Source organism: Rhipicephalus microplus, chromosome 8 (genome assembly GCF_043290135.1).
Source record: "Rhipicephalus microplus isolate Deutch F79 chromosome 8, USDA_Rmic, whole genome shotgun sequence".
Lineage (NCBI taxonomy): Eukaryota > Metazoa > Arthropoda > Arachnida > Ixodida > Ixodidae > Rhipicephalus > Rhipicephalus microplus.
In genome coordinates, this window is record NC_134707.1 from 66,718,184 (window position 1) to 66,742,770 (window position 24,587).

General features: G+C 41.3%; 1 protein-coding gene across 1 annotated transcript; it reads right to left on the reverse strand.

The window, feature by feature from the left end:
• Nucleotides 1-1,573: 1,573 nt before the first annotated feature.
• Nucleotides 1,574-16,420, reverse strand: LOC142769121 (female-specific histamine-binding protein 1-like). Its single transcript, XM_075872062.1, has 5 exons — nucleotides 16,286-16,420; nucleotides 14,747-14,919; nucleotides 5,550-5,629; nucleotides 3,213-3,299; nucleotides 1,574-1,873 (listed from the first exon to the last, which is right to left on the reverse strand). The coding sequence occupies exons 1-5, from the start codon at nucleotides 16,397-16,399 to the stop codon at nucleotides 1,746-1,748; spliced, it is 582 nt and encodes a 193-aa protein (XP_075728177.1). The 5' UTR covers nucleotides 16,400-16,420; the 3' UTR covers nucleotides 1,574-1,745.
• Between the last annotated feature and the right edge of the window lie 8,167 nt (nucleotides 16,421-24,587).

A 24,587-nucleotide genomic window follows, 5' to 3' on the forward strand; every position in this document is an offset into this window, starting at 1 on the left:
TGAACAGTCCTAACTGAAAATTATGCTGCTAGAAAACAAAACTGAATTTCTTAAAGTCTCTGTGACCATTATTACAAAAACAGCACACTTCTCAATGCCTTTCAGGACACGTTTTATAGTGTCGTGCAAGTGCAGCAAGTCTTATTGTAAAGCGATATTCTAATGTTTGTGGAATCCTTGATTGTATATTCAGAATCCGAGGGAGAAATGAACAGCTACCTAAGTTCACGGCGTGTGCATCACACGAAGAAAAACAAAAAAGGCCCACAGAGTTCAACCAAACAGGTAAGAAAACATTGTCTGTTTTTAAAATGTATTAAGTACATACGGCTTCCTGCCTTGCTGCTGGTTAGAGTGATTGAAAGAATGAAGAATGTGTTAATCTGCTTTTAGCGAAATTCTTTACTGGGCCAGTCATAGGTAATGCGTGCGAAATCTTTACATGCTCAGCTTGTCGTAAGTTGTCGTACACTAAGTTAATGAATTGGAAAGTAGGCGCACCATAAAGCAGTACTTGGAATCTTGGCAAACTCACACGAAACCTACGAACATAAACCCTCTCGATTGCGCAAGTGCACGGCAATCGAGGCCAACGAAATAGGCAACACTTTCTCAAAAGTGGCTGGAAGACTAATAGGTAAAAGGGAGACAATGAGTAAAGCAAACGTGCTAGCTTTGCAGCCAGCCGGCCAGACAGTCTTCTCTTGAAGCGACCTAATAAATCTCGAAACGTAAAGACAGCTTTCATAACTGAAAACCAAACTTGGCTAGACAGTTTTTAACTTAAGGATTTCGTCCAGCAGATTTCTGCTGAATGTTTATCTTTAAATGTCTATTACATGCTTGAATGCTACGACTCTAGGTAGTTTCTATTTCAGAGCATTTGGAGAGGGGGAGGGGGCACCACTATGTGCTGTGCGTGTTCGTGAAAAATTTATGTTCAGTGAATGAGAATACGAGCTAGATTGCTGGTCAGTGTACCATATCAGGGCTGATGTTGCATGTACTGTGTTGGGTGCTACGAGTTGCTTGTTTCTGTGATTGTGAAACTAAGCTTTTTATCGTGTATGGTAACTGGCGTCGCGCGCGAAACAGAAGGAGCCATATTTTCAGTCACAAATACGCCACATCTGAGTATGCGTGACACCAATTGTGTGCCTGCCCTGCAGTTTCCACAGTTCCTTATCTCGGCAGCCGAGATGGCGGCTTTGGCCGTCGAATCGCTGTCAACAATACAAAATCTAAGTAAAACAACAAAAAAGAAAAATTGTCGCTTCGTGATACCATATCACGGGGACAACGGTTTTAATTCGTCTTTCTTTCTTGTTTTTTTTGTTTTGTTGAAAAATCGCTCTGAGCGCTTTTGATGGCCAGAGCAGTTGTTGCATTCGCGGTCATAATCAGCGATCAGTATTGCGAGGCAGGCACACCACTGGCGCCGCGCGTGCACAGATGTGGTTTATGGGGAAACCGCAGGTGTCACCCATGCTGTATGCAACAGGACGCTCCGTCGATATAGACAGCCGAGTTGAGCATTGTACAAACATCGGATAATTGAAACTTGGACGCTGTATTCCGCCTACATACTATTTTATTTCGGAATACTCCTGCTAGGTGGCAGCAGTGACTAGAAAGTACAAAACACAAGAAACCTAGGTGATTGATATCGTCAAACGCACTGCTTCAAACATGGAGGCGTGAGTTGCCAATACTACAGTTGACGTTCAAAGCATGAAACTTTCAAGTTATTCTCTCGCTGAAGGGCAATCACTTGTGAATACGCCCCGTACCGGTAGACCGGCTGCGTACTCATTGAACTTTTCCAGACAACTGGTTGGAACTTTCTTGAAATCTTTGGCCCACAGTTCGTAACCTGGAATAGAATGCAAGGTATAGATCAGTGCCACAGAATACGACAAACATGTTTCTAAGCTGAAAATCAATGGCTCAACACAACGTGAAACGATGCATAGTTACGAAACATTTAAAAAAAAGTATTCTTCGGTGTGGTGTTTTTGTTGTAACCTACCAGATATTCATACTTCTTCAGCATACACAGTGATAAAAACTCAAATATGTTTATCGATTCATCTCAGAATAATTTGCGCACATTCTCAAACAGAGTAATAAATACTTCAAAGTATACGAAGGCCTGATATGCTAAATGACGCTCCTATTCTTACAAAACACGCCTTGAAATAAGTACGCACATGACGCAATGTGTGCAATGTGTTCTCGCTGCATTGTACAATTATTTCGACTGTGTTCCGTAGCTTTGGCTGTTAGCACTATACCCAAAGGCTATCTTGCCTGCTGGGGCTCATTACCCATATTGAGGCTGTGTTCATCCCCCAGTTTTGGGGTCACCCATATTTTCATGAGTTTAATACGCCACTGAATTTGAGAAGCAGGTACAATAAGCGTTTTTCGTTAAATACATAGTGATAGGCGTGTTATCGGTACGAACAATCCCGCGTTACTGTTTAGGATAAAATTATGAGGAAAAATTTTTATATGCACTCATAAATGTTGCCGATTTTAACAATCAATAGCGGGTGGAATACATTTATTGTTTTCTACTAAATGTGTTTTTCTGTATGTTCGCAAACAAAATATTAGTAATTCAATGACCCTGTGGTGATAAAAGAATGGCAGACTGCAGTTTTAGTGGATTAGGGTAGTAGTTTATTCAGGCAACGAAGCTTTTTCATATATATATACGGTGTTTTTTACAGCGATGCTTGAGTCAGCGCCCAAAAAGAGAATAAAAAAAAACAACATTTTGAGCGCACTTGCTCGCATTGCTTATCTTACATTTTCTTGGATAGGCTAACAGTTTTAGCTGCAGAAACATTTGTGTCGTTGTCATCAATGATATGGATCTATGAATAAAGGTTGAACGAAGCTTCTAATGAGAAAAAAGAGTTATATAAACTATTTTTGTGTGCACTTCTTTTAGATGGCGTCTACAACACGTGCATAATTAACAAGAAAGAATATCATTCATCTATTTATGTCGCAAATAAGAAACTCATGAACTGTGCTCTCTGTTAAGCAAAGAGAAAAACAGGTAACAAGCAGCTCGTTCAGTTATCTAGACCCTCAATTTTGAAAACACTCAGAGTGAATACTTCAGGAAAAATGCGCGATACCTTCACGAGAGTGCTGTGTTACAATTTCTGGTTGGAATGGAAGTCACTAAACTTACGTACCTCCCTCAGTTCCGTCTGCGCCAAGAGCGTAGACCACGTAGCAATTATCGTCAGAGTATGCGAGAACGTCCGTGAAAACTTGTCCATCTACGAGCGAACATAAAAATTATGCATAGTGCATGACTGCAGTGTGTGTGGGAAATTGTTTAGGAGTAGATGCAAATAAACATTAGGAAAGTGTTTTATCGCACCTACTTATTTTATGGGATTACGGTGGCTCCAACCTTCAACCTTGGAACTATGCATCTGGTTTTTTTTCGCAGTTCAACCCCAGAAGTTAGAGATTACAGCTTTATTTGATTAGCTATTTGTTTTGTGAAACCCTTGAAGTGCCGAGCAACGTATTTTTAAAACATTACGATGAGTGTGCAATGCTCTAAATGCTGCCTTTTGAGGTTAAGTAGCATGAGATAGAGTTATGAGCCGAAAACTAAACAATGATATATACAACAAGGCTTAAAATGTCCAATTTGTGAAATTGTGGCCCTTGCTGGTTATGTGTGAAAAGTCCCATTGCTTCAAAACATACAGAAGTGATTTCTATACTTGGTGACAATGTGTGCAGTTCGTGTAATCTTCAGTGATTGTCAAACATGAAATGACGTTTGAAAAAAGAAAAAAAAATACAACGCCATTCAGCTTACCCCAGGGAACTGACTTAAAGCCGAACGATTCTCTTGATTATATGACGCGTTCACAAGCAAATCACACGCTAGATGCGTCAAGAAGCGAGAAACCAGGGGAAATGCGCTACACTATTCGAAACTCCGCACAACAAGGTGAAAACCAATACAGACTGCTACGATAATAAACAAGACGGATTTAGATAGCGTTTCTTTGTTGGGGAAATATTTATTTTTGACTTAGTGCACTAGCAGGGCATTTATGTTACCTTTGGTGGTGTTCTTGAGGGCAAAAGTCAAACAAACCTCAGTAAATTGCAGCAATTATAAGAGAAAATGTTTGTGCTCTTCTGCTGTATTAACACAGCGCGTAAATAAAATATTTTGGCATAATAAACTTAGCTTGCTGTACTTTTACATGGGTGTTTTTACACCTGTTTTTACTGCGAATATCAGCAACAGTGCCTTCAGACCCCAATTGATCCTAAAAGCACTCGTGATTTCATTTTATGGTTAAATGACGCACCTAACTGAGTCTATCAATCCCTTCAATAAACATTTACTTCACTGGATTAATTTTACTGGTCACCTCCTTTTCACATATCATGAAAAAAGAGCAAGTACACATTATTTCAGAGGAAGTCACAGTGTTCTTACAGCTAGTGCTGGCATAAAAATTCCGCCCACACAAAACGCACGCCTAAGATCTTGCTGCTCTATCTAGTCAACGGTAAGTGTTTAAAAAGCCACTCACCAGGTTTGACAAGTTTGAGCTGACACGCGCAATGCGTAGATGAGGCGTTCATGATAACGTCTGCCAAAATTTGCAATGCTACGCGCCACGGAAATGGGTCAAAATTCAAAACGAACGCTGCTCCTCTTTCCCTCTGCCGGCGCACGTTTAGAGAATGAGGGCATGACGTGGACGTGTGAATGGCCCTACGTACACACCAATGCAGTGACGTTGGTCATCTACGTAGATGACTCTGCTCTGACGTTGTCAGCAGTATACCACGTGACATGGCAAAAATTATTTAACACATTATGTGCAGCTTATGTATTTGTTACCTCAAGAGAATAATAAAACTTGAGATGGAGAATGAGACGACTAAAAACTGTGCGCGTTTTTCTTTCATTATTTCCCGTGAAACGCTACGGGATGCGGAGCTAAGGGGCCAGCGTTTCGAATGCGTTCGTGTCCCCGTGGTCAGAGCATTAAGCAGACGACCGCCGTGGAACGCTCTTACGCGTTCGTGCACTCATTGTGCTCATTTACTCTACCACGTCTAAGCCAGCGTTTCCAAATCATCCCGCAGAAACAGGCAGAAGACGACAAAATAATGCTGGTCAACAAAGCAACGTTGCTCACGTGCTTGGGGGATGCACTTGTTTGGGCACATCTTGCGCACGCAACCTCTTGTTCAGATGCCGGAAAGCGTGGGAAAGAGCTTTGTCTTGCAAAGGCTACGCGGAGGAGCGGCAACGGTTTCGAGCTCGTTTCGTGCCGCTTCAAAAAAAACCTGTTTTCTCCACTCGTGATGAAACAATTCGAAAATTTTTGTGGGAAAATGTTCCTCATCAGACACCTAACAACTTTACTGTCTAACTAACATTCGGTATGGGGACTGGTAAGTGGACCTTAATTTTTCGGATTTACGCTTTGTGCATCCAAAATAACATAAACTGATACAGAAGACATAACAGCGAAACTTACCTTTCGTCACGTATGTGATTGCGTTTTCTTTACTGTAGCCGTACATTTTAACAGCAGTTGCCTTTTCTTGAGAACTTTGGCTGGAAGTTTTGTTGAAAAAGTGTGCAGGTGTATCTGCAGGCTCACGTTCATGCAACAATATTTAGAAGACAAAATATCCTGAAACGCTTTTCTTACGAAGATAGTGTAATAAACCATATCATTAAAGCCGACCAGGTTATCATTGGATAATTTGCTAATGAAAACGAGAAATAAAATTAGGTCTGCGTTGTCACAGAAACGTAAATATAGACAATACGGCCCGCTTTTGTATAGTGTTGAACACGCTGCGTATATAATAGTATAGTAGGGTTGCGAGATATTTAACCGAGTATTTTTCTTGCTTTTCTAAAATTCACCGCCATTGGGTGTCCCCATCTCCGAATGCTGTTATATTATAAGTGGTGCCGTTTTACATAACGTGGCCCTTTGATCACCATAATCCCAGGATAATACACGGAGCCGTCGCGTGGAAACTGGTCAAGACATGTTCTTAAGAAAACAATATATGCATTCTAAGAATTTAGACATAGGTTAAAAATGCACCAACAAGTCATGTTGAGATTCAAAGTTTTTATCCTGTAAATCCATCTATTCGTACAGGAATAGATGGATTACGAGAGGGTCTTTCTTATGTTTGATGCATTTGCATTACATGAATGGACACTTTGCATTAGGATATCAACGCTTGTGCTCGCATCCTAACTGAGAATGCCCGAGACGCAAGATTTTCAACATGTTTAGTTTGTTAGATGTTTCTACTATGGGCCCAGTAGTTTACGCTCGGAACAAATACCATATAGCTTAAACTGATGCACACTCAGTGAAGCATAGAAGTGCAAATATCGGTCAGTTGTGATTAAGCGTCAAGATTCTTTGTGTTGTAGCTTTCTACAAACGTAAGGAATTCGGGAGGTATTATCTTATTCCGCTCTGTAAATATATTTTACAGCATTCATTAGGCATAATCATTTCTAATTAAAGCCCTGCGAAACCACAAGATATATCTATATTGTGCTTCAAGATTTTCAGTACAGCTCAAGAGTACAATCAGGCACTAAAATTTGGAATCATAAGGTAATGATTTTTCTTCTACACACCTTCTTTCTTCACCCGACTTTATTTAACAAATTTTAAAAGAAGCGGTATTATTGTATTCGACTATATAATAAGCAGTACCATCAGCGCCTATAAATATTTCACTCGAGTTATGCTTTTAGCCTGCTCAACCCTCTGGGATGAGATTAGGAAAGGCTGAAGCACGAATTCTATCTGGCTCTTCCAATTGCACGGTGATACCTTTCTAGAATTGGTTGAAAAACAAAACCCTACTAGTAGTCCGTAGGACACATACTATTGTATGTGTGCTCTCTCTGTGTCATTATCGCGGCACTAAAGCCAGTTACAATAAATTGCTGCTCACGTAGACTGCCGACTTTACTGTGAGAAGCAGCTTCTCACTGTTCGAGAATGTGTAGGCCTAGGCTAACGCCGCATAAACTACCATTGTATCATCGCACCAGTTGTAAAACTGCTTTTAAACTGACACCACCTTCTTTCATTATATATTCTGTTTCTACTATACCGGTACACTTTAGAGCACATAGTAATAATTAAAAAAAAAGTTCTCGGGACAATGATACTGACTGCAAAATGTTTTGGGTATAAATACAGCAGTAAAATTACTTAGGTACTACGTGGTATTTTTTTGCTTGAATTTAGGAGGTATTGTTAAAAATATCGAAGAAGGACCATATCATCAATGACAACGTGCAAGAATCAAAGCACCTACTATCTAAATCATAAAAAATGTCAACAAAGGGATGGGTGGCAATCCACAATGTATGAGCAGCCTAGCGTCAGCCGGCTAGCCCGAAAGCCCGCATCAATTTCAATACGCTTTCCTTTCTAAGATTATTTGTGCCTTCACTTTTGGTCATCATTGAAATAAAATCTTGCTCTGATTGGCTGTTGGCAGGATGGACATGTGGTAGGCGATGCTGCCTATATATGATGTTCCCTCTTTCCAATTATTTCTGGTGCTTGACGTATCTTTCTCTATACAAAGTAATTTGGGCATAACAGCAATACTTACGCTCAGTTTTGTATGTGATTGCGCTTTATTTATTGTAAAGTATGGGATTGAGCTCTTTGGTAATTGATTACTAAACTTCTCAGCGTGAAAAAATTCTGAAAATGAGCCCAAGAGACTTCGACGAGCGCCTGATTTTTTGCGTTAATTGTCTGAATTTCGGCGCGTATAGAAGTTTATTAATTCTTTATTCTCACCAGGTGTATCATGTAGGCATCCAGAAGGCAATTCTAGTGCTATGGTGATGCCGGAAGCTAACAAAGATTGGCGAAGTGCAAAATGAATTCATATTTCAGTTCAACATGCAGCCTCTACAATATCGAACGTCTTGAGGCTACGCAGATAAACAGCCACACTCGCCTCTGCTCGTTTTTCATTTTATAGTGTCAGTATTAGTGGCGCACTAACTCTCTTTGCGAGGGGGGGGGGGCTAGCCTACCTCATTCATAAGCTGGGATGCGCACACAGACAGACACACACATGAATATATATATATATATATATATATATATATATATATATATATATATATATGTATGTATATATATATATATATATAATATATATATATATATATATATATATATATATATATATATATATATATATATCAGTGGTTAGAGCATCGAACGCGTTATTCGAAGGTCGTAGGTTCGATTCCTGCCCACGGTTGGTTATTTTTTCATCCACTTTTCTTTCTTCTTATTTACATTCCATTGGTTCTAATAACTTCCCCTGTACATTCCTTGGCATTACTGTATGTTAGATGTCATTATTATTGTTTTAAAACACGGAAAACCGAGCCCTTACGTATACACTTCTTTCCCTTATATATATATATATATATATATATATATATATATATATATATATATGACGCTATGATGAATGGGTGACGTGGCCTGGCTCATACTCTATGTTTATTTCATTCTCACTTCTTCCTCATCTACTTCTCGTAACCCTGTCTCCTTCTGATGTCACAAGATTCCCCCCTCGCCGAAGGAAGTCGCGTCAGACGAACAGAAATTAAAAACTGAACATGCACGGCCTAAAAGCGAACACTGTCAAAAAAGGAAAGATAGTTCCATGTCCCAGGAAGTTTCCGTAAGCACACTTTAGCTTCACAGGAGAGTGCAGCAGTCCGGTAAGTGCTGGAGTTCTGGTGGGTGAGGCTGACTGTTGCGTACTGGAAAACACAAGTACACCTTGAACGTGGCAACTGCAGGTGATGAAACGTATTGTATACTTGCAATGAATGAACGTGGTGTGAATGCTTTGGAGAACCAGCAGCATGATTTGTGTAGGCGTCGTGCTATCTGCCTTGATTGGTACACACGCAGTGCCACCCGTCTGTGTGTTTGTTGACCAAGACTAATGCGGTGATTTCTGTGTCTTTCCATAATACAGGGTGTGGTTTTTTGCCTTCTTCGTCGCTCTGTGTCCTGTTGCTTGAACAGCTTTGATTGAAGACTGAATCTTGATCTCTTCTGGAGAAAACTTGCGCGTCGTTCCATCTTACGAAAATCTCTTGAATTAGGAGACTTGTTTGTCTTATGCAAGAAATATTTAGTTGACGTCGCTTCATTTGACCCGCTTGTAGACGCCTTTGTTTAATCCTCGAGTGTTCTTCCAAAGATTTTTTCGTTCGTAGTCGTCCTTGCTGGTGTAGCCCATGGAGACTATGGTATTCTTGGGTTTGTTTCTGCTGGTATTGATGGTGTTCATGTGGAAGGAGCTGAGGTGACAGCCGTTTTTGACCATGGCACTGATTTTCTGGTCAACTTGATGTAGTGTCCAATAGGCAGATGGTAGTCAGTGGACTGTTATGTTGCAATTCGGGTAATAAAGGTTGTGCGCTCGAATTTACTGGAGCCTCTTCGGAGGGTCTTGTGACGCTGTTCCTAATTGACGCTTCTGGCTCTCGGCAACGTGTGCGATTCGATGTTTCCGAGCCTCCTGTGTTGTTAAGACTCCCAGGTGTCCGTGCACTGAATGGTGGCACCGCAGCAGGCGTAGTTTGGTCAGATTTTTGTCGGAAATGTTTGTCTTTATGTGTAACTAACGAGTTAAGCTCTTCTAATGCACGCGTCTGCACAGAAGGGCCAGAGCCTGGCTGAGTATCTTCAGGGTTTTTCATCTCTATATCAACCGTAGTAAGCATGTACGATGCGAGGTGAGCACTGTGAGCAACTGAAGAGCCAAGCGACGGAAAAGTAGAAGGTGGTCGAAGTGCGCGAGACGGAAAGTACTGTACACAGGGTGGCTCCTTTATGTGAGTGCTACGGTGCAGTGATGACGTAAAGGTTGATTTTCGATCGGGCAGTTGCAAAACGCGGTGCGGTGGAGGGTACACTCATCCTGCAAACAGATGTGGCTGTTTTGCATTGAGAGTGCGCTTTAATTGCTCTTGTTTCAAAGGCCAATTCATTCTTGGTGTCCCAATGCGTGAGCTGTGCTTTTGACGGCGGCGACCAAGCGTGGTTGTCTGTGGATGGTTGGTTATAAGTGAATCTTCATCGTAGTCATCATTGTATTTTTTAAACCAAACGATCATTTCTCTTTTTCTTTTTTCCCATGACTCGTCTATATGAATTAAGTGGGTGAGGTAAAGTTTAAATGCCTCGCCGGTGACGTAGTCGCTGAAATTGGTAACCATTTTCCGTTCCAACCAAGATGCAGCGGTAGCGTGGAGCTCGAACAGGTCGAACCAGTCCTGTACAGGTCCATCGTCCGCTGCTCCGGAGTACTTGGGGTTGGGAAGGTCGGTGGATAGTTCTGCCATGATGCCGGTTACTGCTTACGCCTGAGATCACCTCTTCTGTGGTCAATATTGAGTTGAGGCGTATTGCCGGTGGCTTCGTGAATGATGTGCGGCTGATGAGCGGCGGCCAGGTCTTAATCCTGTCGACTAGTGTGACGCTATGATGAATAGGTGACGTGGCCTGGCTCATACCTTATGTTTATTCCATTCTCCATTCTCACTTCTTCCTTATCTACTCCTCCTAACCATCTCTGCCTTTTTACGTCAAACACACACACACACACACACAGACACACCACACACACACGTATATATATATATATATATATATATATATATATATATATATATATATATATATATATATATATATATATATATTTATATATATACATATATATTAGTATATGTTAGGAAAGATAAATTTAATGACGCGCTCGTATTTTGATATGAATTTGCGCTCACGAATAACTACTTGAACATCGAAAACGATCATTTAGCTCATCGGCTCACAACAGCTTCGACCTAGCAGAGGTAATGATCTATGCTTTAAAAAATAGTTTTACGAAAACAGTACATACTTTGTACTCTAACTGGTTCATAAAAGTTTGTTTGTTCCAATGCATAAGTGCATCAACATGTCATACCATAAAAAAGCATGAAGAAGTGAGGCAATTTTATAGGGCCCCTGCACAGCGCTTGCCTACAGCACAAGAAACAAAAGCGCTGAATAGGTGACCCGCACCACAAGAAGAAACTTTACCCGAGCGCAAATCTCGGCAAAATTTTACTGTGTTGTAACATTGCCTCGTAACACTTCCAACGTAGCGTAAGAACATAAGTGAGTGACTACTACTGTGACGGAAAAAGTTTGCCTTACTTGCTGGTTTCCTCAGCGTGTAGCCGAGCATGAGGTGGTTCAGCACCCCCCCCCCCCTGTCACTGTCCAAAGGGAGGTGGATCAATCCCATCAAAAATTTTCTTTTTGGTGGGTAGGGGGGGGGGAATCTTGCGTCTCCTTTGTGGCCACGACTGATGCGCCGATGATAAGTATATACTTCTGCACTCAAACTACTCTCCAATCCTCTATTTCCGAACATTGCTGCTACCTGTTCCGCATTATACGTGTTTGCGGAAACGCTTTACTAGTCACGCCGTTACCGGTAACGCATTACTCTTTTAGGTATTTTATTACCATACTCATTACAATGTCGGAACTGTAACTGGTAACGTACTGCCTGCCGTTAAGGCTTTTCGGTAACACGACGTGCCATGTTACTCGTTACTTTTTCGATGCGAAGATGGCACATTCTCAGAATTTGCCCTGACAAACTGTTTTGTTGTAGCGTCGAACCGCTGTCACCTACCTGACATCGACAAATAAAGCAAGGATGGAGTGTAGTTTGAGAACATTGGGGGGGGGGGAGGTATCTTTAGCAGGCATCGATTCCTTGCGCGGACATAAGACGGTATAGAGCACTGTGGCTCGTCTTAGAAAGGCTGGCTATCCTAAGACGTTGCTGACTGCTGTCGCCGAAATCACCTACAGAGCTCAGGGCCACGTACAACGGGCTGCAAATTATGACGTACAGGAAATCATGGGCAGATGCGAAACAGTCGAGGCCCTTTCTAACAAGCATCTGCTTTCTCAGTGCACTCAGGTTGAAAAGATCGGTCGACGCGTTGGTGTGCATGCAGTTTTTCCGGCCCCTCACATGTTGGCCTCGTTCTCACAGAGGAGCAGTTCATTCATGAGACACGAAGTTGGATACCAGGTAAGGCATCGTCATCGATTTATGGCATTTGTGCGGAAGGGGGGGATAGTCTACAGAGCTTCTCTGTCGTGTTGAGCCTGCCACATCGGCCAGAAAGGCAGGTGTTTCCATGGCTCTATTCTGAGAGCACAACAATAATGTTCGGAACAAGACCAACGGATTTCTGGCTATTCAAGTTATAGCTGCGGCTGCCACCCTGTGCTCGACAGCACCACAATTTTCTACCAGCAAAGAGCCGATAGGCTGCTTTTGTAGCTCCGCCCAACAATCTAGAATGGAAGCGATCCTTCTCTCCATGAAACTTGGTTTTATAGACCTTTTTCTGCTGCGGAAGCGTAGACAGCTGACAAAGCGCTTTTGCGCCCCAATCTGTCTCATCTCACGAAAGTTGCCGATGGTAATCTAGACTTTCTTGCCAACTGCATGATGAGCATGAATTTGTTGGCATGTTCAACTTAGCCCGTGAAGCAATGGCAGACTGCGTTCTCGTTAACGTTTCTAGTTAAAAAGCTCCCGAGAGAGCGAGGCTGATCTATAACTCTTTCACATAAACGCTTCAAATTCTTGCGGTAAGAAAACCGGATAAATTAACGAGAAATGCTTGTGCACAAATATATTCCCACATGAATAAGCCGTTAAAACAATACTTTACTTATACAAACTTTGCGCATTTATTTTGCCAGGAGAAGCAGCTGAAAGAATATCCGTAAATTCGTTGAAAGTCCAGTGATGCGTCCTTAGCGAAGAGCGTTTATCCTTAAAAGAATAGGTAAACCGGCTAGTTTGTGGGAATATATAATAAGGTGTTGATAATTGAACCTCATATTGTGCATTACTTGATGTTGAGACAAAGCGCTTCACTACGTGCTAAAGTTCGAAAATATCGCATGTAGCTATAGAGGCAGCAAACTATGAGCTTTATGACATTGATAAGGTTAAGTGCAATGGACAAACAATTCCAGGTAAGTCAACGATTCAGGTAATATCGCCGTTTGGCTAAGAAGCATTGTGTGAAAAGTAACTGTGAGTTTTAAAATATACTTACTGAAAGTTCCTTCAGCAAAAAGAAAATGATGGATATTTATTGTTGCTGAGTACCAGCAGAGGTAACGTTCATTACTTTTTTTCGGTAACTGTAACGGTAACGCGTTCAGTTTTTTGTTGGTAACGTAGGCGGTAACGCGTTATTTTATATTGGTGTAATGAGTAACGTACTTGGTTACTTTTATTCGTCACGAAAACGACACTCTGACTGCACTTTCATACAGCCTAGAGCGTGCCCCACTTCAAATGAGTCAGTAACGTAAGTATATAAAAAAATATATTTTCCTAGGAATGGTTCTTAGGATTCCTATGAGTGTCTTCTTGTGACAGGGGTGGAAACCAGTGGGCCCTTTAGCATCGTATGGTTTCTAGGGGCCCTTGTTTGATTTATCAATGCAGTGCTATAGATCTATTTGTAAAATATTGCCTTGATGGCGTGGTGTCTTCTTATGTCACGTGAACGGGGACACAGCCACAATACGTGCTGCAATTTACTGATCGACTGTACTCAGGGCAGTCGGGAGAAATCAGAGTATGAGAGATTACTTAGGCGAAGGATCGAACCGACGACGTTCACATTAGGCAAAGAATGTATTCAAGGTTTTCAGTCATATCTTTGAGTAGATTTTTATTGATCTCTCGTCCAAGCGGAAAAGAAAAATGATTTTTAAGCTGGTCAATGTGTCAGTTTCCGACTCCTAAACCTCTTCTCTTGTTCAATTGCGTGTGGCCCTGTCGGCTGAATTTATTGATGTTTTCGAAGGCTTCATTGGCTGTTTTACTTCGATATTGCCGGCCCCACCACAGTGATCTACAGGCCAAAGTACTGTTTTGCTGACCCGCAGGCCGCGGTCTCTAACCTGGCTGTATCGGCGGTATTTTCGAAGGAAGCGAAGATGCTGTAGGCCCATGTGCTCACACTTTGGTGCTCGTAAAAAAAAACCACGTGGTGGATATTTTCGGAGCTTTTCACTATGGAGTCTCTCATAATCATATGGTGGTTTTGAGACGCTAATCTCCCCATACCTTCTATATTTCTACACAATTTCTTATTTCACCTTTTGTTTTTGTTTTCGGTTTTCACCCACAAAGTCTTACGAATGCTCAGACTATACAGCGCTCAATTCTTCAAGAAGCTTCGTGATCTCTGTATATTGATCTATTAAGATTGCTTGTAAGCACGAACACTGGATAATATTTTAGCACTTATGCGAATGCAAGTGATATGCCTGGAGTTTTCACCAGCATATGTAAAAGCAGTGGCGCGCTTCGCCGCTTGTCAGTTTATTGATGGCTAACGCTCTGTTCGCCTTTATTAGTGCAAGTGTGCGGCTTTCATCTAACTTCCAACTTACCACCCAAAAGTATAACCAAATAAACAGTTTCATCAAAACATTGACGTTGCTATATTTGTCTGCGTGACGACCACATGACAATATTGTGTTGATTTTTCTGCATATCAAATAAGCAAGAAAGGTGCACTTACTAAATTGCATCAGCATCATTCATAAACATGAAAGATGCGTCAACGCTCTTCTCATTCTCATTGAAGGTGTCAAATCCAGCATACAGACATCTGAAGTTATTACCCCACACTGGGTCATTCTTATAGGTTGCTTTTACCATGTCGTAAACATTCCCAACACTATTTTTGAGATGCTGAAATGGAATTTACGTAGTTATTCTGGAGCTTAGACTGAAAATTTACTCTTTCCAGCAAGTTACTTGATAATTAGGTATGCAGACTTATAAAGGTTTAATTTTACAGAGTCTTCCTACATCTCCTCAATTGGTGTCACAAGATAAGAATATAAAATGCGAATTTACACTGAAATTCGCGTGGCTAAATACTAATTGACTCATACAATTCCAGTAGTGGCCACCGTCCACGAACGACGGTGGCGGCAAAAGAATCGAGCGCAAATGCATACTGAAACGGTCCAATGCTTTATGACCTCCCTATGGTATGACATGTTTTGGCTTCGCATAATTATAAGAGCATGTATATTATATTTCAAAACTATAGTTTCTCAGAAATAGTATAAACATCGTTGGGCGTCAGAACATAGTGCAATGACGGAAGAGACAGAGAAAAAGGTGACATAATTGAAAATATTTCATTACACAAATGCAAGAGTATGTTTTTTTCGTGCACAACGATGTTACAAATATCATGCGTATGAAATGCGTCTGTTCTGTTGCCAGAAGTTGTGTTCCCGGAAGCACAAGACGACGTCCCTGTGTACGCCTCTAGTCCTAATTCATGTGCTGTCTAGAGCAAGGGCTTCCCGAATCAAACTTGCAAGCACTACTCAAACGCAATTGTTCAAAAAAAAAAAAACAACTCTGGCAGCAGACGCCTTGCCGTAAGACGTCACTTCAGGCAAAGGCGTACTGACGCTAGTGGTCCGCGTAAATTCCTACAGAAGCATAGATTTTAGTGCAACATCAATTCAGCCAATCAGATATGTTGTTAAATTATGTTTATGTTTTTGTGATAGTGTAAAACATTTGAAAACATAAAATAAAATGTATGCATTTGGAAGTAGTAATCGTTACGGATATTAAAGGATACTTCACTTCGTATTTTCACCGGAAAGAATGCCAAATGAAAGAAAAATACAACAAGCATAATATTACGCCATATGTGCATAAAATACGTTCCTCTGCATTTATTACTCATGTAAACAATTTATACTAAATATTCAACTCAAATCCCAAAGTTGAATTCGCTGAAAGAGCAAGCGTTGGCCAACAAGAGAAGTTCAATCCTTGTGCATTCGGAAATAGACGAGCCTTGCCTACACCTTAACCAGCTCAAGTACTAAGTCTACTGATGATCGTTTGTAAACTTTCTGCGAACTCACAAAAAAACGCTGTGTTGATATTTGGTGCTGTCTTGAGTTGTATTGTGTCTTAAAAATGTAAACTACATTCACTGGCTTTTACGCTCACCTGAAACAAAAATATCATTCTCCTATATTTCTTCATGCAAAAATATCGCAACCAGGGCGAGTCATATTACCTTCAATGCATCTTGGTGTGCTCCATTTGCCGCTTCATCCACCCAAACTGGCTTATTGCCTTTAACGTAGCTTAGAACTGCAACGAAGGCAAGAGTGAGTACAAGAAGCTTCATGTTGAATTCCTTCGAGCTTCAGTCGGTGGATGAAGTGCTTGAGGGCTACAGTCCTTCGTATTTATACACGGCGCTATAGAGGATTAACAATGAGGAAACATGAGGACATTTTCGCGTCAATTGATTACCGACAAGGTACTATTTCTAGCCTTGTTCGATGAGTGAATGTTTCGTATGTCATTACATATGGAGTGAGAAGCATGCTTTAAGTATTATTTCTTATTCTTTTTTACCAGCTACCACCCAGACAATTCATGTATTTTAACGCTCTTCCTTATGAAAATAGTCCTTGGAGGACACGTCGTGCAATATGTCTCTACAGGGCAGACATATGACGAAACATGAGAACTGAGCGTGTGTGTGTATTGGACTTTGATGAAGCGGTCCTTTATTTTCAACAACTTCTCGATGTTATTAGCAGCATAAAGAAATTCGGCAGGGCAAATTCAGTGCAAATAATTCCGTAAATATGAGCCCTTTACACTGAAGTAATAGAGACCATCCTCTTTTCATAACATTGTGCTTTGAAATTTATAAGGGTCATCAGGCGCACACAGCAAAAAAGGGGTTTTTCAATGAAGGCGCCTAACATTTTGCTCCCGCAACATTGCATGGAGAAAAAACTTTGCATAGGGCAAAACGCAAATCATCTGTATTAACACCATTTAGATACACACCATGCAGAAGCTAATCAGCAAAAAATTTGCACATACTTATGAAGTTATTTTTGAGAATCGCGCGAAGAACTGGGCAGCGCCCATGACATGTGCGAAGGGGGCAATGATTGCGCAATACGTCATCAGTCAATTAATGAGCCTCACTACACTCACTGCAGGACAAGTGCCTCTCCCATGTCCAACCAGTCAACTCGGTCCTGAGCATGCAAAACATAGTACCCACACATGCCATAATATCTTCTGACCACTTAAGTTTCTGTCTGCCTTTCTGCTTCTCTGGGAATCCAGTCCATTATTGACCAGTGGTATTCCGGCCAATGTGCTACGTGCCTGGGCCATGTACATTTCTTTTAGACTTTAAATATAATGTCCTCAACCCCAGTTCCCTCACCCACTCTGCTTTCATCTTGTCTGATGAGGTTACACAAATCATGTCCCTGTTCGTCGCTGACTGTGTCGCCCTCAGTGGGCGCTGACCCTTCCTTGTAAATCTGCAAATTTTTACTCTGCAGTCAAGTATCGGCAAGATGCAGCTGTTATACACTTCCATCTAGAGGAGTACTCGCAATCCACCAGTCATTGCTATAGAATGCTTAGCAAATGTGCTGCAACCCATTCTTATTCTTCTAGGTACTTCAATATCGTTGTTCGGCTGCAATGTTACTACTGTCTTTTGTAGATGTACACTTTTACATCTTCAAGTGCACTGCTGCCTATCTTAAAGCGCTATTCTCTTCCAAGGATAATATATATAACTTTCGCTTTCTTCGTAGTAATTGAATGCAGGAACAGCGCAACCTTGAAGTAGCAAACTTCGTAACTACAGAAGCGAAAAAAACAAGGATAGCAAAAGTCCTCGTTTTTTGCTTCCGTAACTGCGGAAGCGAAAAAGGCTTTTTTCGCTTCCGTAGTTACGAAGTAACTACTCCTCGGTTGCGCTGTTCCTGCATTCAGTTATGTCCTACCAACTTGCCCAAACTTCCATGCTTAATATCTTCTAAGTAAATTCAGAACCTGCCTTTTTGCTCTCCTTGTTTAATTTAGTGATCATAAATTGTTAATCGTCGAGTGAGTTACTCAGCAATGCAATGTCACCGGTGAGACGCCGGTTACTAAGATACTCTCCAGTACCTCCATACCCTAGCTTATGCCTTTTTAATGTCTCTGAGAATCTCCTTTAACCACGCGGTAAATGCCATCGGACAAGCCGTGTCTTCTCGTCTTACACTATTCTTTACCTGTACGATGTCGCTTTTGATATGGAGCACTGTGGTGGCAACTCATTGTCTGTAGATCTTTAAAAGATGTTTTTATATGTTTCATCGACACCCTGATTCCTCTGTGTCTGCATGACAGCTGATATCTCTACCGAAAAAAATGCTTTCTCGTAAACTATGTATGATACGTATAGTGGCGGGGTGTATTCTCAGCATTCCTCCCCAACAGTATACACAATGTTCCTTGCTGCTTCGCGCGTCCTGAAGTTTGGCGCGGGGGCAGTTTGTTGCACGTTGCTGTTTTACCTCTGCTTCCTGAGCTCTCGCTTCAGAGCTTGCTTCATGTTTACGTGTACATTGACTACCGTATGCTACGCCCTGCCCTCGCAGTAGCAGGTTGTTGTTGTTAGCGTTGCCGCTTCGCCTTTCAGTAGTGAGAGCTCGTTTAAGATTGCTTTCATTCTTGACAAAAAAGTGCTTGGTATGTAAAGCTCTTATTCCTCAGCGTCATCGCCATTTCCTGGAGTGGGCACTTTGCATAATCTTCGCCGCATAACGGGGAAGATACAGTGCACCAGACAAAAGCGTAAGGTGCTCTGTACATAAGAAAAGCGAATACTAAATGTCACGTGGCCGCCATACTTGTACCTTCGCCAATGTCACCTACTTCCACTAAGGCTTCCTCAATGGTGGTCTTCGATTTATTGATTCTTTATTTTTTGTTCATAAGACACCACGCAGCTCCCGAAGGCATTACACAGGGGTATACATCAAAAAGCGAATTATATATTTGTGCGCACACAAATACAAATGTGTTCATACCGGAATAACCGAAATACACATTTGTTCGCACACATATTACCATTCTGTTCCTAAATAGATATGCCATCGTTCAGGTTACAGTGCAAGTTTAGAGCACTGAATAAAATAGATCTTCACTCCCAATATGAACTTGCTTTTCAGTTAGCGTATTTTTATTCTTATTTTTGCGGAAAATTGAGTTTACATACATGTTGCTTTCATCCGGGTATTTCACGATTTTTCAACTATGATCAAAGCATTTTGAAATAAAATGACGTTTGTGTAGGTAAAACTTTTCGGTAATTCTTTTTTATTAGAGTAAATCCTATAAAGAAACTTTTATGTCTGTTTATTGTTGGTTCAAGAGAATACTCCCATTTCAGCTCAGCTTTGATTGCAGTGCAGCTCTCCCACTTTCCATACTGTCCCAAGACAAACCTGGGTACACGATTTTGTATTTACTCTAGAGCAGCAGTTAAAGTTACTTCGGTGGGGTGCCACACGGCACAACCATATTGCAACGTAGGTCTGATGCAAGTGTTTAACCAGACGTTTTAAATTGGCATGCCATCATCACAAGTTTCCTTGAATCAGATTTATACCTTGCCAGCTTTGGCTAAGAGAGTCTCCACCCGGGGCCTCTCTGAACATTTAGAATATTGTAGCACACCTAGGTACTTGCATGTATCATCTTGTTTTATCTGCAAATTGTTCAGGTGGTAACATGATGGAACTGGTTTGATCCTTTTTGTAAATGAAATATATACACAATTTGTTATGTGCAAAATATTTTTCCAATCGATACGTCAAGTATAAATGAGTGATAACTACTGCTGAAGTCATCATGCATCTCTGTGATTTGAAATTTTCAACACACTAACCATTCGTCAGCACACAACCGTATAGAAGATGAAATTCTTGCTGAGATAGCATTGACATAAATTAAATATAATAGCAGACCCTGAATAGAGCCCTGTGGTGCCCCTGAGGTAAAATCTGCGTTTTCAGAGCATTTCCCCTTCATTACTATGGTTTGTCTTCTTTGAGAAATGTACCATTGCATCCAATAAAAAACAGACTTATCAATGTTTGAGGTGGTAAGTTGAAACAGTAAGAGTGAACATGGCTCCGTGTCAAAGACTTTACAAGAATCCAAGAACACCCTGTTCACCTATTCTACACAATCCACGTCCGATATCGCAGAGTGAAAAAGTTCCACCAATTGTGTTGTGCAAGACAGCCCTGTTTAAAATTCACCCTGTTTGTCGATGAGTACCTTGTGCATGTTTAAACGATTTATTATTTGTTCATATAAAATGTGTTCAAGTTTTTTATATTAGTATTTGTAAGCGATATTGGTCTATAGTAACCAATGTACTTTTTGAACCATAATTATTTATTGGCACCACATGCACAATCTTCCATTCATGTGGTAAGATACTTGTCCCTAGAGATCTTTCAAAACTTGCATACATGTACACGAAAATTGGCATCGCGCTATGCTTGAAAATACGCTAAAAATTTCATCTGGACCACAATATTTACCCTAATTAACGGCCTTCAATAAATTTTCGATTCAATTAACACTAAACTTGGCAAGAAGCATAGGCGAATTGTTCCTAATAGTTGCACGCTAGTTACTGTGGTTTTTAGGTGAAAATGATGTGTGGAAATGTTGCCTTGGTGCGCAGCTCTGTCTCCATCATCAGTAACGAAGCACCTGTATAATATTTGATCTTTAAATGACTAAAATACCGACGAAAAGAAAAAATTCATCCACGGTACGTCGCCTCTAGCACTCGTACACAGCCTACAACAAATGTGACTGCCAGAGTGAGTGGCCTATGACTACAAGCTCTAGTGGATGTGTCTGCGGTAATCACTCTGTCTTTTGTTTATACCAAGAAAATGAGTTTTTTATCTGATGAAAGTGTGTGCGCTCTCTATATGCACGAATGACTCGTCCATATGGTGGGCCTTCACCGTTGCTGGCTTTTCAACATTCGACTCTCAACAACAAGGCAGCATAAGCGGTATTCTTCCTTGCTTCACGAAAACGCAGCTTTATTTTCGCTTTCTTTTATAGATGAGTGTAACAGTGTTTTATAGAGCACGTAAGAAAACACAGCATCGTGAACGCAAATGCTGTGGTGGTGCGTTCCAAACCAAATTCCTGTACGAAGCAAGATAGTGCATTCGATAGAAAGCAGTGGGCATGTTTCACTGCGTGCAATCGCCGCTACGTATTTCCTAACATGGCGCCCGTCTTCATTATGTATGCGGAAGAATGGCTGGTGTTTGCGACTTTTTTGTTATTTTAATTTTGTGCCTTTCACTTAATGGTGATGTCTAATGCTTTATGGCGCAAGGGACGACTGATAGCCAAAGAGCGCCATTACAGTGACTAGAAATGTGAACAATGATATGGTGCGTGGCTATATAGGGGCCTTAAAGGTCTTCGCACTACCACGGGTAAAAACATAAGTACTAAATGATGACAGTGACGTGCAATGTGTGCAGTGAAAGTGGATGTCGAAAGATCATATTAAAACCATGGCGGAGATGTAATTACCCAGAGGTGGCCTCAGTACTGAGGTCCTGCTACGATCACCTTGAAATATGTAGTGAAAAAAACGTATATCTTTCGAAAACGTAAAAAAAAGTCAATTCTACAAGTCAATTTTACAAGTCAAATTCTACCAATAAGCGTGCCAGGGTGCAGCAAAGAGCTGCTGGCAGTAGGACAGTAAAAAACACCTATTTCTTAGAGCATCTAACTTACTGTACTTGACAAGAATGTGAAGAAGTGTAAATGGTTCTCCACATCTCTTACACGATGATGGATCACCGCCAGACAGAAGATGTGAATGTCCTCTCCTTAGCCTTATGAGTGTTACTTCTGTGTGACTTGATTTTGATAGTGGCAGCCAATGATATGCTTGTGGCTTAATAAAATGTAGTTCATTACTTGTGTGTCTACCCCACGTTTTTTTAGTCAATAACCTCTGAGCTTTTGTTTAAAAAAAGTTTCATGTCAAGTGGAGGAATTGGTATAGATGCATTAGCGGCATCATTGATGGTGGATGTAGCCAGCTGGTCTGCCTAAACGTTTCCCTGCATCTCACGGTTCCCGGCACCCTGCAGACAACAACATGCTGCTTGGATTAGTAAGCTGTGCGTAGCATTGAATAAAGGAACGCAAGAACAAGGTTTTTGCGTTTTTGGGGTGTTTGAATGCTTTCACCATACTCAGAGAGTCCGTATAAGTTACCGCTTTTTGTAGTTTTATATGTGCATTGTGTTTAACAGCCTGATGGATAGAATTAGCTTCGCCAGTGAAAATGCTTGTATCAGGGTGCAGAACGCCGGCTTCCGAAAAGGATGGGCCAACGGCTGCGTACGAAACGAGTATTGGATTTTGAGGCATCTGTAAGGAACTCAGAATCTGTGTACTTTTGTTGTAGTTCTAAGAAGTATGTGCGCATATGTGCGATAGGTGCGTGCTTTGGAATCTCTAAAAAAGATATATGACAATCTACCAATTGCCACTGCCAATGTGACAGGCATGCTGCGGGAGCCATCAGACAATATTCGAGGGACACACCGGTTTCCTTAGAAAGGCTCCTAACACGAAGTGAATATGGTTGGCGCAAAGATGGCTGGTTTACAAACAGAACAGAAGTAGACATGCCAGAAGTTGTGAAATGTGAAGGATGGTCCTTGTCTGTCTTCACTTTGAAAAATTTTAAAAAGGCATGTAGCATCTCTGTAGGTGGAGGGACCATTCGTTTGATTTCACGTGCAGGCTTTTAAAGGGGCTGGTGCGAAAGGCACCCATAAAGAGGTGAATGCCTAGGTGGTGAATTGTGTCAAGCATCTTTAGGGCGGTAGGTGTCACCGACTGATAGGTTATTGCTCTATATTCCAACGAGTGCGTACGAGAATACTATACAAGTGCATGAGACATTTTTTGTCACTTTTGCATTTAGTGCGTGGCAACACTTTTAGAGCATCCATGGCTCTGATGCACTAAACTTTTAGATACCTATTGTGCGGTATGAAGGTAAAATTGTTGTACAAGATTAGGCCTAAGATTTTATGCTCAGCTCTGACAGACACACGTTGACCGTTCAGATGAATGTCAGGTCGTGAGTGCACACCTCTCATTTGGGAGAACAAGGCACACGTGCTTTTTTGTGGGTTCAGTCGGAATCTGTTTTCCTCTGTCCACTTGGAGACCTCGTTTAAACCTAGCTCAACTTGCCGCTCACATAATGCCAGGTGGCATGACTTGAAGGAAAGCTTAACGTTGTCGACATATGTACAATAGAACACATTGCGGGGGATGGAAGGGTGCAAGAATTCATTTTGATAATAAAAAGTATTCTACAAAGTACACCACCTTGCAGTACTCCCATTTCTTGAACGAAAGTCTGGGAGAGAACACTGCCCACACGGACATGAAATTTATGATTTGAGAAGTAACTCTCGATTATGCAATACATACTACCGCACACAGCCAGGTTAGACCAGACTCTTAATATGCGAAAACGCCATGTTGTGTCGTAGGCCTGGATATCGAGGAAGACAGAAAGGAAGTATTTTTTGTGGACGGAAGCATCTTAGATCTCCGCCTCGATACGCACCAGATGGTCGGTGGTGGATCTACCCTCTTGAAACCCACACAGCAATCGGTTAAGCCAACTGTGTGTTTCAAGGAAATGTGAAAGCCGGTGGTTTATCATTGTTTCGAAAAGTTTTCAACGGCAGCTTGTCCGTGCAATAGGTTTAGACCTCGAATATAAAACAGGGTCCTCGCTCTTTTTCAAAATGGGAATAATTATAACCTCTTTCCTGGAAGCAGGGATGGTGCCAAAAAGCAGATTGCATTGCATAGTGAGAGTAATATTTTTTTGCATTTTGAGCGGTAGGTTTTTCATCATTTCATACACGACACGGTCGTAGCTTGGGGCAGAATTACTGCAAGAGTTTAGTAATGTTTTTGGCTCAGCTACTTTGAAAGGTTGAATGTATGCATCGTATTTTTTTGTACACTAATGTTCTAGTTTCTGCTTTTCCATCCATGTTTTATATATTTGGAAAGCTTCAGTATAGTGTGATGAGCTAGACACCTGCTCGTAATGGGCAATGAGGAAGTTCGTCTTCACACACACTGTCGCTCTGTGTGTTTACGAGTGGGAGTCAATGTACTTTTCCGTCTGATAATTTACAAAGCATGTTCCAGACTTTAGCCTCTTGTGTATATGAATTGATCTCTGATAATCACTTGTACCAGCTTTCTCTGCTGACCTGCCGACGCGTTCTCCCGCCTTGAGATTTCTTTTTCTCAACGCTGTCAAGATTTCCAGCTGTCGGTGAGTTCCGAAGCAACCTCAATGCCTTGTTCTGCTCCTTTCGCGCATCACGACTCTCAGTGTTCCACCATGGAACGCATTGCGTGCCGGGCAGTCCAGATGTTTCCGGAATGCCCTT

Coding starts and splice junctions, on each gene's coding strand:
- LOC142769121 (XM_075872062.1), bottom strand. CDS start 16,399: ATGAAGCTTCTTGTACTCACTCTTGCCTTCGTTGCAGTTCTAAGCTAC. Junction 14,920..16,285: donor CACACCAAGATGCATTGAAG/GTAATATGACTC, acceptor ATTCCATTTCAG/CATCTCAAAAATAGTGTTGG. Junction 5,630..14,746: donor AATGATGCTGATGCAATTTA/GTAAGTGCACCT, acceptor CAAAACTTCCAG/CCAAAGTTCTCAAGAAAAGG.